We start from the raw sequence: 14,851 nt of genomic DNA, 5'->3' as shown, positions 1-14,851 counted from the left end.
GCTCCAACAAGAACCACAGCTTCCCCAACAGCAACAACAACTACAACTGCACCCTCAACTACAGGTGCTCCAACAACAACTACAGCTGTTCCAACAACAACCACCACTATCGCCCCAACAACTACCACAACTGCACCCACAACAACCATAGCTGCTCCAACAACAACTACAGCTGCTCCAACAACAACCACAGCTTCCCCAACAGCAACCACAGCTTCCCCAACAACAAAAACAACAACTGCAACCACAACCACAGCTGCACCCACAACAACTACAGCTGCACCCACAATAACTACCACAACTGCACCCACAACAACCACAGCTGCTCCAACAACAACCACAGCTTCCTCAACAGCAACAACAACAACAACTGCACCCTCAACTACAGGTGCTCCAACAACAACCACAACTGAGGCCACAACAACCACAACTGCTCCAACAACAACCACAACTGAGGCCACAACAACCACAGCTTCGCCAACAACAACTACAGCTGCTCAAACAACAACCACAGCTTTGCCACCAACAACAACAACAACACCCTCAACCACAGCTGCTCCAACAACAACTACAGCTGCTCCAACAACAACTACAGCTGCCCCAACAACAACCACAGCTTCCTCAACAACAAAAACAACAACACCTTCAACCACAGCTGCTCCAACAACAACAACAACTGTGGCCACAACTGCAGCTGCTCCAACAACAACTACAGCTGCTCCAACAACAACCACAACTGCTCCAACAACAACCACAACTGAGGCCACAACAACCACAGCTTCGCCAACAACAACTACAGCTGCTCAAACAACAACCACAGCTTTGCCACCAACATTAACAACAACAACACCCTCAACCACAGCTGCTCCAACAACAACTACAGCTGCTCCAACAACAACTACAACTGCTCCAACCACAACTGCCGCCCTAACAACAGCCACAACTGCACCAACAACAACCACAGCTGCCCCAACAACAACCACAGCTTCCTCAACAACAACAACAACAACAACAACAACAACAACAACAACAACAACTCCCTCAACCACAGCTGCTCCAACAACAACTACAGCTGCCCCAACAACAACCACAACTTCCTCAACAACAACAACAACAACAACTCCCTCAACCACAACTGCTCCAACAACAACTACAGCTGCCCCAACAACAACCACAGCTGCTCCAACAACAACTACAGCTGTTCCAACAACAACCACAACTGTGGCCACAACTGCAGCTGCTCCAACAACAACTACAGCTGTTCCAACAACAACCACAACTGTGGCCACAACCACAGCTGCTCCAACAACAACTACAGCTGCCCCAACAACAACCACAGGTTCCTCAACAACACCCTCAACCACAGCTGCTCCAACAACAACAACAACTGTGGCCACAACTGCAGCTGCTCCAACAACAACTACAGCTGCACCCACAGCTGCTCCAACAACTACCACAACTGCACCCACAACAACCACAGCTGCTCCAACAACAACCACAACTGCCTCCCCAACAACAACCACAACTGCACCCTCAAGTACAGGTGCTCCAACAACTACAGCTGTTCCAAGAACAACCACAACTGTCGCCACAACAACTACCACAACTGCACCCACAACAACCACAGCTGCTCCAAAAACAACCACAGCTGCTCCAACAACAACTACCACAATTGCACCCACAACAAACACAGCTGCTCCAACAACAACTACAGCTGCTCCAACAACAACCAAAACTGCACCCACTATAACCACAGCTGCTCCAACAACAACCACAACTGCACCCACAACAACCACAGCTGCTCCAACAACAAACACAGCTGCTCCAACAACAACCACAGTTTCCCCAACAACAACAACAACAACTGCACCCACAACCACAGCTGCACCCACAACAACTACAGCTGCTCCAACAACAACCACAACTGTGGCCACAACTGCAGCTGCTCCAACAACAACTACAGCTGCTCCAACAACAACCACAACTGTGGCCACAACTGCAGCTGCTCCAACAACAACTACAGCTGTTCCAACAACAACCACAACTGCACCCACAACAACCACAGCTGCTCCAACAACAACCACAGCTGCACCCACAACAACCACAGCTGCTCCAACAACAACTACAGCTGCTCCAACAACAACCACTACTGTGGCCACAACTGCAGCTGCTAGAACAACAACCACAGCTTCCCCAAAAACAACAACAACACCCTCAACCACAGCTGCACCCACAACAACCACAACTGCCGCCCCAACAACTACCACAACTGCACCCACAACAACCACAGCTGCTCCAACAACAACTACAGGTGCTCCAACAAACACAACAAATGCTCCAACAACCACAACCACAACTGTACCAACCACAACTGCCGCCCTAACAACAGCCACAACTGCACCAACAACAACCACAACTGTGGCCACAACTGCAGCTGCTGCAACAACAACTACAACTGCGGCCACAACTACAGCTGCTCCAACAACAACCACAGCTTCCTCAAAAACAACCACAACAACAACTCCCTCAACCACAGCTGCACCCACTATAACCACAGCTGCTCCAACAACAACCACAACTGCACCCACAACAAACACAGCTGCTCCAACACCAACCACAGCTTCCCCAACAACAACAACACCCTCAACCACAGCTGCACCCACAACAAGTACAGCTGCTCCAACAACTACCAAAACTGCACCCACTATAACCACAGCTGCTCCAACAACAACCACAACTGCTCCAACAACAACCACAGCTTCCCCAACAACAACAACAACTACACCATCAACTACAGGTGCTCCAACAACAACTACAGCTGTTCCAACAACAACCACAACTGCCGCCCCAACAACTACCACAACTGCTCCAACAACAACTACAGCTTCCCCAACAACAACCACAGCTTCCTCAACAACACCAACAACACCCTCAACCACAGCTGCACACACAACAACCACAGCTGCTCCATCAACAACCACAACTGTGGCCACAACTGCAGCTGCTCCAACAACAACTACAGCTGTTCCAACAACAACCACAACTGTCTCCCAAACAACTACCACAATTGCACCCACAAAAAACACAGCTGCTCCAACAACAACTACAGCTGCTCCAACAACAACCACAGCTGTTCCAACAACAACCACAACTGCACCCACAACAACCACAGCTGCTCCAACAACAACTACAGCTGCTCCAACAACAACCACAGCTTCTCCAACAACAACTACAGCTGCTCCAACAAGAACCACAGCTTCCCCAACAGCAACAACAACAACAACTGCACCGTCAACTACAGGTGCTCCAACAACAACAACCGTTGCTCCAACAACCACAACAGCAACTGCGCCAACAACAACCACAACTTTGCAGTTGTGGCCAAATGCTCCAACAACAACCACAGCTTCTCCAACAACAACTACAGCTGCTCCAACAAGAACCACAGCTTCCCTAACAGCAACAACAACTACAACTGCACCCTCAACTACAGCTGCTCCAACAAGAACCACAGCTTCCCCAACAGCAACAACAACTACAACTGCAACCTCAACTACAGGTGCTCCAACAACAACAACTGCTGCTCCAACAACCACAACCACAACTGTACCAACCACAACTGCCGCCCTAACAACAGCCACAACTGCACCAACAACAACCACAGCTGCCCCATCAACAGCCACAGCTGCTACGACAACAACTACAGCTGCTCCAACAAGAACCACAGCTTCCCCAACAGCAACAACAACTACAACTGCACCCTCAACTACAGGTGCTCCAACAACAACAACTGCTGCTCCAACAACCACAACCACAACTGTACCAACCACAACTGCCGCCCTAACAACAGCCACAACTGCACCAACAACAACCACAGCTGCCCCAACAACAGCCACAGCTCCTACAACAACAACTACAGCTGCTCCAAAAACAACCACAGCTTCCCCAACAGCAACAACAACTACAACTGCAACCTCAACTACAGGTGCTCCAACAACAACAACTGCTGCTCCAACAACCACAACCACAACTGTACCAACCACAACTGCCGCCCTAACAACAGCCACAACTGCACCAACAACAACCACAGCTGCCCCAACAACAGCCACAGCTGCTACGACAACAACTACAGCTGCTCCAACAAGAACCACAGCTTCCCCAACAGCAACAACAACTACAACTGCACCCTCAACTACAGGTGCTCCAACAACAACAACTGCTGCTCCAACAACCACAACCACAACTGTACCAACCACAACTGCCGCCCTAACAACAACCACAACTGCCGCCCCAACAACTACAACAACTGCACCCACAACAGCCACAGCTGCTACAACAACAACTACAGCTGCTCCAACAACAACCACAGCCTCCCCAGCAACAGCTACAACTGCACCCTCAACTACAGTTGCTCCAACAACAACCACAGCTGCTCCAACAACTACCACAACTGCACCCACAACAACCACAGCTGCTCCAACAACAACCACAGCTGCTCCAACAACAACTTCAACTGCTCCAACAACAACCACAGCCTCCCCAACAACAACCACAAGTGCACCCTCAACTAAAGCTGCTCCAACAACAACTACAGCTGTTCCAACAACAACCACAGCTTTGCCACCAACAACAACAACTGCACCCTCAAGTACAAGTGCTCCAACTACTACAGCTGTTCCAAGAACAACCACAACTGTCGCCACAACAACTACCACAACTGCACCCACAACAACCACAGCTGCTCCAACAACAACTACAGCTGTTCCAAGAACAACCACAACTGTCGCCACAACAACTACCACAATTGCACCCACAAAAAACACAGCTGCTCCAACAACAACTACAGCTGCTCCAACAACAACCACAGCTGCTCCAACAACAACTACAGCTGTTCCAACAACAACCACAACTGTCTCCCAAACAACTACCACAATTGCACCCACAAAAAACACAGCTGCTCCAACAACAACTACAGCTGCTCCAACAACAACCACAGCTGTTCCAACAACAACCACAACTGTCTCCCCAACAACTACCAAAACTGCACCCACTATAACCACAGCTGCTCCAACAACAACCACAGCTTCTCCAACAACAACTACAGCTGCTCCAACAACAACAACAGCTTCCCCAAAAACAACAACAACTGCACCATCAACTACAGGTGCTCCAACAACAACTACAGCTGTTCCAACAACAACCACAACTGCCGCCCCAACAACTACAACAACTGCACCCACAACAACCACAGCTGCTCCAACAACAACTACAGCTGCTCCAACAACAACCACAACCGTTGCCCAAACAACAACAACCACAACTGTTGCCCCAACAACCACAACTGCGGCCTCAACCAAAAATGCTCCAACAACAACTACAGCTGCTCCAATAACAACAACAACTGTTGCCCCAACAACAACTACAACTGCACCCTCAACTACAGGTGCTCCAACAACAACAACCGCTGCTCCAACAAACACAACCACAACTGCGCCAACCACAACTGCCGCCCTAACAACAGCCACAACTACACCAACAACAACCACAGCTGCCCCAACAACAGCCACAGCTTCCTCAACAACAACAACAACAACAACAACAACAACAACAACAACAACAACTCCTTCAACCACAGCTGCTCCAACAACAACTAAAGCTTCCTCAACAACAACAACAACAACAACACCCTCAACTGCAGCTGCTCCAACAACAACTACAGCTGCTCCAACAACAACCACAGCTTCCCCAACAACAACCACAACTGCACCCACAACCACAGCTGCACCCACAACAACTACAGCTGCTCCAACAACTACCAAAACTGCACCCACTATAACCACAGCTGCTCCAACAACAACCAGAACTGCACCCACAATAACCACAACTGCTCCAACAACAACCACAGCTGCTCCAACAACAACCACAGCTTTGCCACCAACAACAACAACTGCACCCTCAAGTACAGCTGCTCCAACAACAACTACAGCTGCTCCAACAACAACAACAGCTTCTCCAACAACAACAACCGCTGCTCCAACAACCACAACCACAGCTGCTCCAACAACAACCACAACTGCACCCACAACAACCACAGCTGCTCCAACAACGAACACAGCTGCTCCAACAACAACCACAGCTTCCCCAACAACAACAACAACAACTGCACCCACAACCACAGCTGCACCCACAACAACTACAGCTGCTCCAACAACAACCACAACTGTGGCCACAACTGCAGCTGCTCCAACAACAACTACAACTGCGGCCACAACTACAGCTGCTCCAACAACAACCACAGCTTCCTCAAAAACAACCACAACAACAACTCCCTCAACCACAGCTGCACCCACTATAACCACAGCTGCTCCAACAACAACCACAACTGCACCCACAACAAACACAGCTGCTCCAACACCAACCACAGCTTCCCCAACAACAACAACACCCTCAACCACAGCTGCACCCACAACAAGTACAGCTGCTCCAACAACTACCAAAACTGCACCCACTATAACCACAGCTGCTCCAACAACAACCACAACTGCACCCACAACAACCACAGCTGCTCCAACAACAACCACAGCTGCTCCAACAACAACCACAGCTTCCCCAACAACAACAACAACTACACCATCAACTATAGGTGCTCCAACAACAACTACAGCTGTTCCAACAAGAACCACAACTGTTGCCCCAACAATCACAACTGCGGCCTCAACCACAGTTGCTCCAACAACAACCACAGCTGCTCCAACAACTACCACAACTGCACCCACAACAACCACAGCTGCTCCAACAACAACTACAGGTGCTCCAACAAACACAACAAATGCTCCAACAACCACAACCACAACTGTACCAACCACAACTGCCGCCCTAACAACAGCCACAACTGCACCAACAACAACCACAGCTGCCCCAACAACAGCCACAGCTGCTACAACAACAACTCCAGCTGCTCCAACAACAACCACAGCCTCCCCAGCAACAGCTACAACTGCACCCTCAACTACAGGTGCTCCAACAACAACTACAGCTGTTCCAACAACAACCACAGCTTTGCCACCAACAACAACAACTGCACCCTCAAGTACACGTGCTCCAACAACTACAGCTGTTCCAAGAACAACCACAACTGTCGCCACAACAACTACCACAGCTGCACCCACAACAACCACAGCTGCTCCAACAACAACTACAGCTGCTCCAACAACAACAACAGCTTCTCCAACAACAACAACCGCTGCTCCAACAACCACAACCACAGCTGCTCCAACAACAACCACAACTGCACCCACAACAACCACAGCTGCTCCAACAACGAACACAGCTGCTCCAACAACAACCACAGCTTCCCCAACAACAACAACAACAACTGCACCCACAACCACAGCTGCACCCACAACAACTACAGCTGCTCCAACAACAACCACAACTGTGGCCACAACTGCAGCTGCTCCAACAACAACTACAACTGCGGCCACAACTACAGCTGCTCCAACAACAACCACAGCTTCCTCAAAAACAACCACAACAACAACTCCCTCAACCACAGCTGCACCCACTATAACCACAGCTGCTCCAACAACAACCACAACTGCACCCACAACAAACACAGCTGCTCCAACACCAACCACAGCTTCCCCAACAACAACAACACCCTCAACCACAGCTGCACCCACAACAAGTACAGCTGCTCCAACAACTACCAAAACTGCACCCACTATAACCACAGCTGCTCCAACAACAACCACAACTGCACCCACAACAACCACAGCTGCTCCAACAACAACCACAGCTGCTCCAACAACAACCACAGCTTCCCCAACAACAACAACAACTACACCATCAACTATAGGTGCTCCAACAACAACTACAGCTGTTCCAACAACAACCACAACTGCCGCCCCAACAACTACCACAACTGCACCCACAACAACCACAGCTGCTCCAACAACAACCACAACCGTTGCCCAAACAACAAGAACCACAACTGTTGCCCCAACAATCACAACTGCGGCCTCAACCACAGTTGCTCCAACAACAACCACAGCTGCTCCAACAACTACCACAACTGCACCCACAACAACCACAGCTGCTCCAACAACAACTACAGGTGCTCCAACAAACACAACAAATGCTTCAACAACCACAACCACAACTGTACCAACCACAACTGCCGCCCTAACAACAGCCACAACTGCACCAACAACAACCACAGCTGCCCCAACAACAGCCACAGCTGCTACAACAACAACTACAGCTGCTCCAACAACAACCACAGCCTCCCCAGCAACAGCTACAACTGCACCCTCAACTACAGGTGCTCCAACAACAACTACAGCTGTTCCAACAACAACCACAGCTTTGCCACCAACAACAACAACTGCACCCTCAAGTACACGTGCTCCAACAACTACAGCTGTTCCAAGAACAACCACAACTGTCGCCACAACAACTACCACAACTGCACCCACAACAACCACAGCTGCTCCAACAACAACTACAGCTGCTCCAACAACAACAACAGCTTCTCCAACAACAACAACCGCTGCTCCAACAACCACAACCACAACTGCGCCAACCACAACTGCCGCCCTAACAACAGCCACAACTGCACCAACAACAACCACAGCTGCCCCAACAACAACCACAGCTTCCTCAACAACAACAACAACATCAACAACTCCCTCAACCACAGCTGCTCCAACAACAACTACAGCTTCCCCAACAACAACCACAGCTTCCTCAACAACACCAACAACACCCTCAACCACAGCTGCACACACAACAACCACAGCTGCTCCATCAACAACTACAGCTGCTCCAACAACAACCACAGCTGTTCCAACAACAACCACAACTGCACCCACAACAACCACAGCTGCTCCAACAACAACTACAGCTGCTCCAACAACAACCACAGCTTCTCCAACAACAACTACAGCTGCTCCAACAAGAACCACAGCTTCCTCAACAGCAACAACAACAACAACTGCACCGTCAACTACAGGTGCTCCAACAACAACAACCGTTGCTCCAACAACCACAACAGCAACTGCGCCAACAACAACCACAACTTTGGCCACAACTGCAAATGCTCCAACAACAACCACAGCTTCTCCAACAACAACTACAGCTGCTCCAACAAGAACCACAGCTTCCCTAACAGCAACAACAACTACAACTGCACCCTCAACTACAGCTGCTCCAACAAGAACCACAGCTTCCCCAACAGCAACAACAACTACAACTGCACCCTCAACTACATGTGCTCCAACAACAACAACTGCTGCTCCAACAACCACAACCACAACTGTACCAACCACAACTGCCGCCCTAACAACAGCCACAACTGCACCAACAACAACCACAGCTGCCCCAACAACAGCCACAGCTCCTACAACAACAACTACAGCTGCTCCAACAACAACCACAGCTTCCCCAACAGCAACAACAACAACAACTGCACCGTCAACTACAGGTGCTCCAACAACAACAACCGTTGTTCCAACAACCACAACAGCAACTGCGCCAACAACAACCACAACTTTGGCCACAACTGCAAATGCTCCAAAAACAACCACAGCTTCCCCAACAGCAACAACAACTACAACTGCACCCTCAACTACAGCTGCTCCAACAAGAACCACAGCTTCCCCAACAGCAACAACAACTACAACTGCAACCTCAACTACAGGTGCTCCAACAACAACAACTGCTGCTCCAACAACCACAACCACAACTGTACCAACCACAACTGCCGCCCTAACAACAGCCACAACTGCACCAACAACAACCACAGCTGCCCCAACAACAGCCACAGCTGCTACGACAACAACTACAGCTGCTCCAACAAGAACCACAGCTTCCCCAACAGCAACAACAACTACAACTGCACCCTCAACTACAGGTGCTCCAACAACAACAACTGCTGCTCCAACAACCACAACCACAACTGTACCAACCACAACTGCCGCCCTAACAACAACCACAACTGCCGCCCCAACAACTACAACAACTGCACCCACAACAGCCACAGCTGCTACAACAACAACTACAGCTGCTCCAACAACAACCACAGCCTCCCCAGCAACAGCTACAACTGCACCCTCAACTACAGTTGCTCCAACAACAACCACAGCTGCTCCAACAACTACCACAACTGCACCCACAACAACCACAGCTGCTCCAACAACAACCACAGCTGCTCCAACAACAACTTCAACTGCTCCAACAACAACCACAGCCTCCCCAACAACAACCACAAGTGCACCCTCAACTAAAGCTGCTCCAACAACAACTACAGCTGTTCCAACAACAACCACAGCTTTGCCACCAACAACAACAACTGCACCCTCAAGTACAAGTGCTCCAACTACTACAGCTGTTCCAAGAACAACCACAACTGTCGCCACAACAACTACCACAACTGCACCCACAACAACCACAGCTGCTCCAACAACAACTACAGCTGCTCCAACAACAACAACAGCTTCCCCAAAAACAACAACAACTGCACCATCAACTACAGGTGCTCCAACAACAACTACAGCTGTTCCAACAACAACCACAACTGCCGCCCCAACAACTACAACAACTGCACCCACAACAACCACAGCTGCTCCAACAACAACTACAGCTGCTCCAACAACAACCACAACCGTTGCCCAAACAACAACAACCACAACTGTTGCCCCAACAACCACAACTGCGGCCTCAACCAAAAATGCTCCAACAACAACTACAGCTGCTCCAATAACAACAACAACTGTTGCCCGAACAACAACTACAACTGCACCCTCAACTACAGGTGCTCCAACAACAACAACCGCTGCTCCAACAAACACAACCACAACTGCGCCAACCACAACTGCCGCCCTAACAACAGCCACAACTACACCAACAACAACCAGAGCTGCCCCAACAACAACCACAGCTTCCTCAACAACAACAACAACAACAACAACAACAACAACAACAACTCCCTCAACCACAGCTGCTCCAACAACAACTAAAGCTTCCCCAACAACAACCACAGCTTCCTCAACAACAACAACAACAACACCCTCAACTGCAGCTGCTCCAACAACAACTACAGCTGCTCCAACAACAACCACAGCTTCCCCAACAACAACCACAACTGCACCCACAACCACAGCTGCACCCACAACAACTACAGCTGCTCCAACAACTACCAAAACTGCACCCACTATAACCACAGCTGCTCCAACAACAACCACAACTGCACCCACAATAACCACAACTGCTCCAACAACAACCACAGCTGCTCCAACAACAACCACAGCTTTGCCACCAACAACAACAACTGCACCCTCAAGTACAGGTGCTCCAACAACTACAGCTGTTCCAAGAACAACCACAACTCTCGCCCCAACAACTACCAAAACTGCATCCACAACAACCACAGCTGCTCCAACAACAACTACAGCTGCTCCAACAACAACCACAGATTCCCCAACAGCAACAACAGCCACAACTGCACACACAACAACCACAGCTGCCCCAACAACAACCACAACTGCTCCAACAACAACTACAGGTGCTCCAACAACAACCACAACTGCGCCAACAACAACCACAACTGCGGCCACAATTACAGCTGCCTCAACAACAACCACAGCTTCCTCAACAACAACAACAACAAACACTCCCTCAACCACAGCTGCACCCACAACAACCACAGCTGCTCCAACAACAACTACAGCTGTTCCAACAACAACCACAACTGTCTCCCCAACAACTACCACAATTGCACCCACAACAAACACAGCTGCTCCAACAACAACTACAGCTGCTCCAACATCAACCACAGCTTCCCCAACAACAACAACAACACCCTCAACCACAGCTGCACCCACAACAACTACAGCTGCTCCAACAACTACCACAACTGCACCCACAATAACCACAGCTGCTCCAACAACAACCACAACTGCACCCACAACAACCACAGCTGCTCCAACAACAACTACAGCTGCTCCATCAACAACAACAGCTTTGCCACCAACAACAACAACTAGATCCTCAAGTACAGGTGCTCCAACAACTACAGCTGTTCCAAGAACAACCACAACTGTCGCCCCAACAACAACCACAACTTTCGCCACAACAACCACAGCTGCACCCACAACAACCACAGCTGCTCCACCAATAACCACAGCTGCTCCAACAAAAACCACAACTGTCTCCCCAACAACAACCACAACTGTCTCCCCAACAACAACCACAACTGTCTCCCCAACAACAACCACAACTGCGCCCACAACTGCAGATGCACCCACAACAACCACAGCTGCTCCAACTACCACACCTCATCAAACAACAACCACAACTGCTCCAACAACAACCACAACTGCGGCCACAACCACAGCTGCTCCAACAACAACTAGACCTGTTCCAACAACAACGACAGCTGCTCCAACAACAACTACAGATGCTCCAACAACAACCACAACTGTTGCCTCAACAATAACCACAACTGGACCCACAACAACCACAGCTGCTCCAAAAACATCTACAGCTGCTCCAAAAACAACTACAGCTTCTCTAACAACAACCACAGCTGCTCCAACCTCAATACCAACTGCACCCTCAACCATAGGTGCTGCAACAACAAGTACAGCTGCCCCAACAACAGCCACAGCTGCTCCAACAACAACCACAACTGCGCCAACCACAACTGCCACCCCAACAAAAGCCACAACTGTGAAAACAACAACCACAACTGCACCAACAACAACCCGAAGTACAGCAAAATCAACCCCAACTAAATCATCAACCACAACAAAAACCACCTCCTCTGCTATTGTTAACAACTTCAGCTTTTTGTCCCTAGTTCTGGCTCTAATACCACATGTTCTTAGCTCATATTTTTAATATTTTTCTCTTACGTTCACATTCGTTAAATGAAGTCACAAACCAAAATACATGTGGAAATGTAAAATAATTAAGTATGTAAATTTTAATTTGTCTTCATTGTGGGTTCATCACTTTTGGTTTGACAGAGAAAAGTTAATTTTAACAGTTTTAGTGTTTTCCTCCTCGAGATGATGTTTGTGTATGTATCATCCAAACGTTTGATTTGATAACTGATAAAAATATTGTAATGTCTGCTATCTCAACACTGATCTTATCATGGCACTTTTCAAAACTATCATAAATAAAGTCTTTTTGCATTGATTAATAAATGTCCCCTGACTTTTTAAGGATGAGAATAAGGGCAGATTCTTAATCATTAAACTATCTATACGTGATAAAAAGCTATGTATTGCAAGTGTATATGGTCCCAATGTTGATGATCCCTCATTCTTTCACGGTTTTTTCAGTGCACTCTCTGAACACTTAGATGGCACACTTGTTCTTGGAGGCGACCTCAACCTTGGACTAAATGAAGACATGGATAGGCTCAATACAGCGCGAACTCAGCGTAATTGGCAGTCCACAAATATAATCAAACAGTATATGAGTGACTTTGGTCTTCGCGATGCATGGCGCTCCCTTCACCCCACCAGTAAGGAATATACTTTTTTCTCACATGTCCATCACTCCTACTCTCGTCTGGATTATTTTTTGGTCAGCAGCTCACTGCTGAGTGACATTTCAGACACTGAGATTCACCCTATAGCTGTCAGCGATCATGGTCCTGTATCTTTAACACTAATGCACAAGAATAATACTACGCCAAGAAAAAACTGGAGATTTAATATATCACTACTTAAAGATGAAGACTTTATTAAATATTTTAAAAAAGAGTGGACTTCATATTTGAACTATAATGACACTCCCGAAACATCAGCTTCTGTTCTATGGGAAGCAGGGAAAGCTGTGATGAGAGGTAAAATAATTTCTTTCTCATCACATAAAAACAAAAAAGAAAACAAAAATATTCAGGAATTAGAAAAAAACATCAAATCACTAGAAGAAGCCTACGCGTCCCACCAAGATCAGGAAACATTGAACAAAATACGCAAAACAAAACTAGAATTAAATGAGATAATTGATAAAAGAACAAAATTCTTAGTACAAAGACTACGCCTACAAAATTACGAACATGGTAATAAATCCGGTCAATTTCTAGCAAACCAGCTAAAAATAAATAAAGAAAAAACAACTATATGTGCTGTTCAAGATTCATCTGGGAACACAATATATGACCCGATACAAATAAACAACATTTTCAGGGATTTCTATAAAACGTTGTATTCACCACAAATAAACCCGTCTAAAAAAGAAATTGATCAGTTTTTGGACAACATAACTCTTCCAAAATTATTGGACACTCAAGCAATGGCACTGGATTCACCACTGACACCAGGTGAACTCCAGGAAGCCCTGATAAGTATGCCCAATAATAAGGCTCCAGGTCCAGATGGCTTTCCTGCAGAATTCTACAAAGAATTCTGGTTGATTCTAGCACCAGTTTTCTACAGAACGTTGTTGGAAATTAAAGAAAAGGGCAGACTTCCATCAAATATGAATTCTGCAAACATTAATCTCCTGCTAAAACCAGGCAAAGACCCTGTATATCCCTCAAGCTATCGTCCAATATCCCTTATAAATGTAGACCTTAAAATAATCTGCAAAGCTCTCTCAAAGAGACTGGAGAAAATAACCCCCCTCTTAATTCATCCTGACCAAACTGGTTTCATAAAAGGTCGGCACTCATCAACAAATACACGTAGATTACTTAATTTGATAGACTACTCATACAGTAAAAACCTAGAAACTACAATATTCTCTTTAGACGCAGAAAAAGCATTTGACAGAGTTAACTGGAAATTTCTATTTGCAACTTTACACAAATTTGGTTTTGGATCCTCTTTCATAA

General features: G+C 47.8%; 1 protein-coding gene across 1 annotated transcript in view; it reads left to right on the top strand.

The window, feature by feature from the left end:
• Positions 1–13,066, top strand: part of LOC146643020 (uncharacterized) — a 41,448-nt gene extending 28,382 nt beyond the window's left edge. Inside the window, 12 exon segments of the mRNA XM_085396884.1 lie at positions 1,127–1,339; positions 1,562–1,897; positions 2,003–2,152; positions 2,984–3,210; positions 4,405–4,555; positions 4,673–5,291; positions 5,820–6,231; positions 6,352–6,414; positions 6,511–7,395; positions 8,033–8,323; positions 8,609–8,912; positions 12,813–13,066. Of these exon segments, the coding sequence (XP_085253010.1) occupies positions 1,127–1,339; positions 1,562–1,897; positions 2,003–2,152; positions 2,984–3,210; positions 4,405–4,555; positions 4,673–5,291; positions 5,820–6,231; positions 6,352–6,414; positions 6,511–7,395; positions 8,033–8,323; positions 8,609–8,912; positions 12,813–12,900 (3,739 nt within the window). The 3' untranslated portion in view covers positions 12,901–13,066.
• The last annotated feature ends 1,785 nt before the right edge of the window (positions 13,067–14,851 follow it).

The sequence above is a fragment of the Rhamphochromis longiceps genome, linkage group LG22 (genome assembly GCF_057381845.1).
Source record: "Rhamphochromis longiceps isolate RC_006_pf linkage group LG22, R_longiceps_female_GT1.1, whole genome shotgun sequence".
Taxonomy (NCBI): Eukaryota; Metazoa; Chordata; class Actinopteri; order Cichliformes; family Cichlidae; genus Rhamphochromis; species Rhamphochromis longiceps.
The sequence above is the reverse complement of the archived record's forward strand: the minus strand, read 5'-3'. Positions and strand labels throughout refer to the sequence as shown.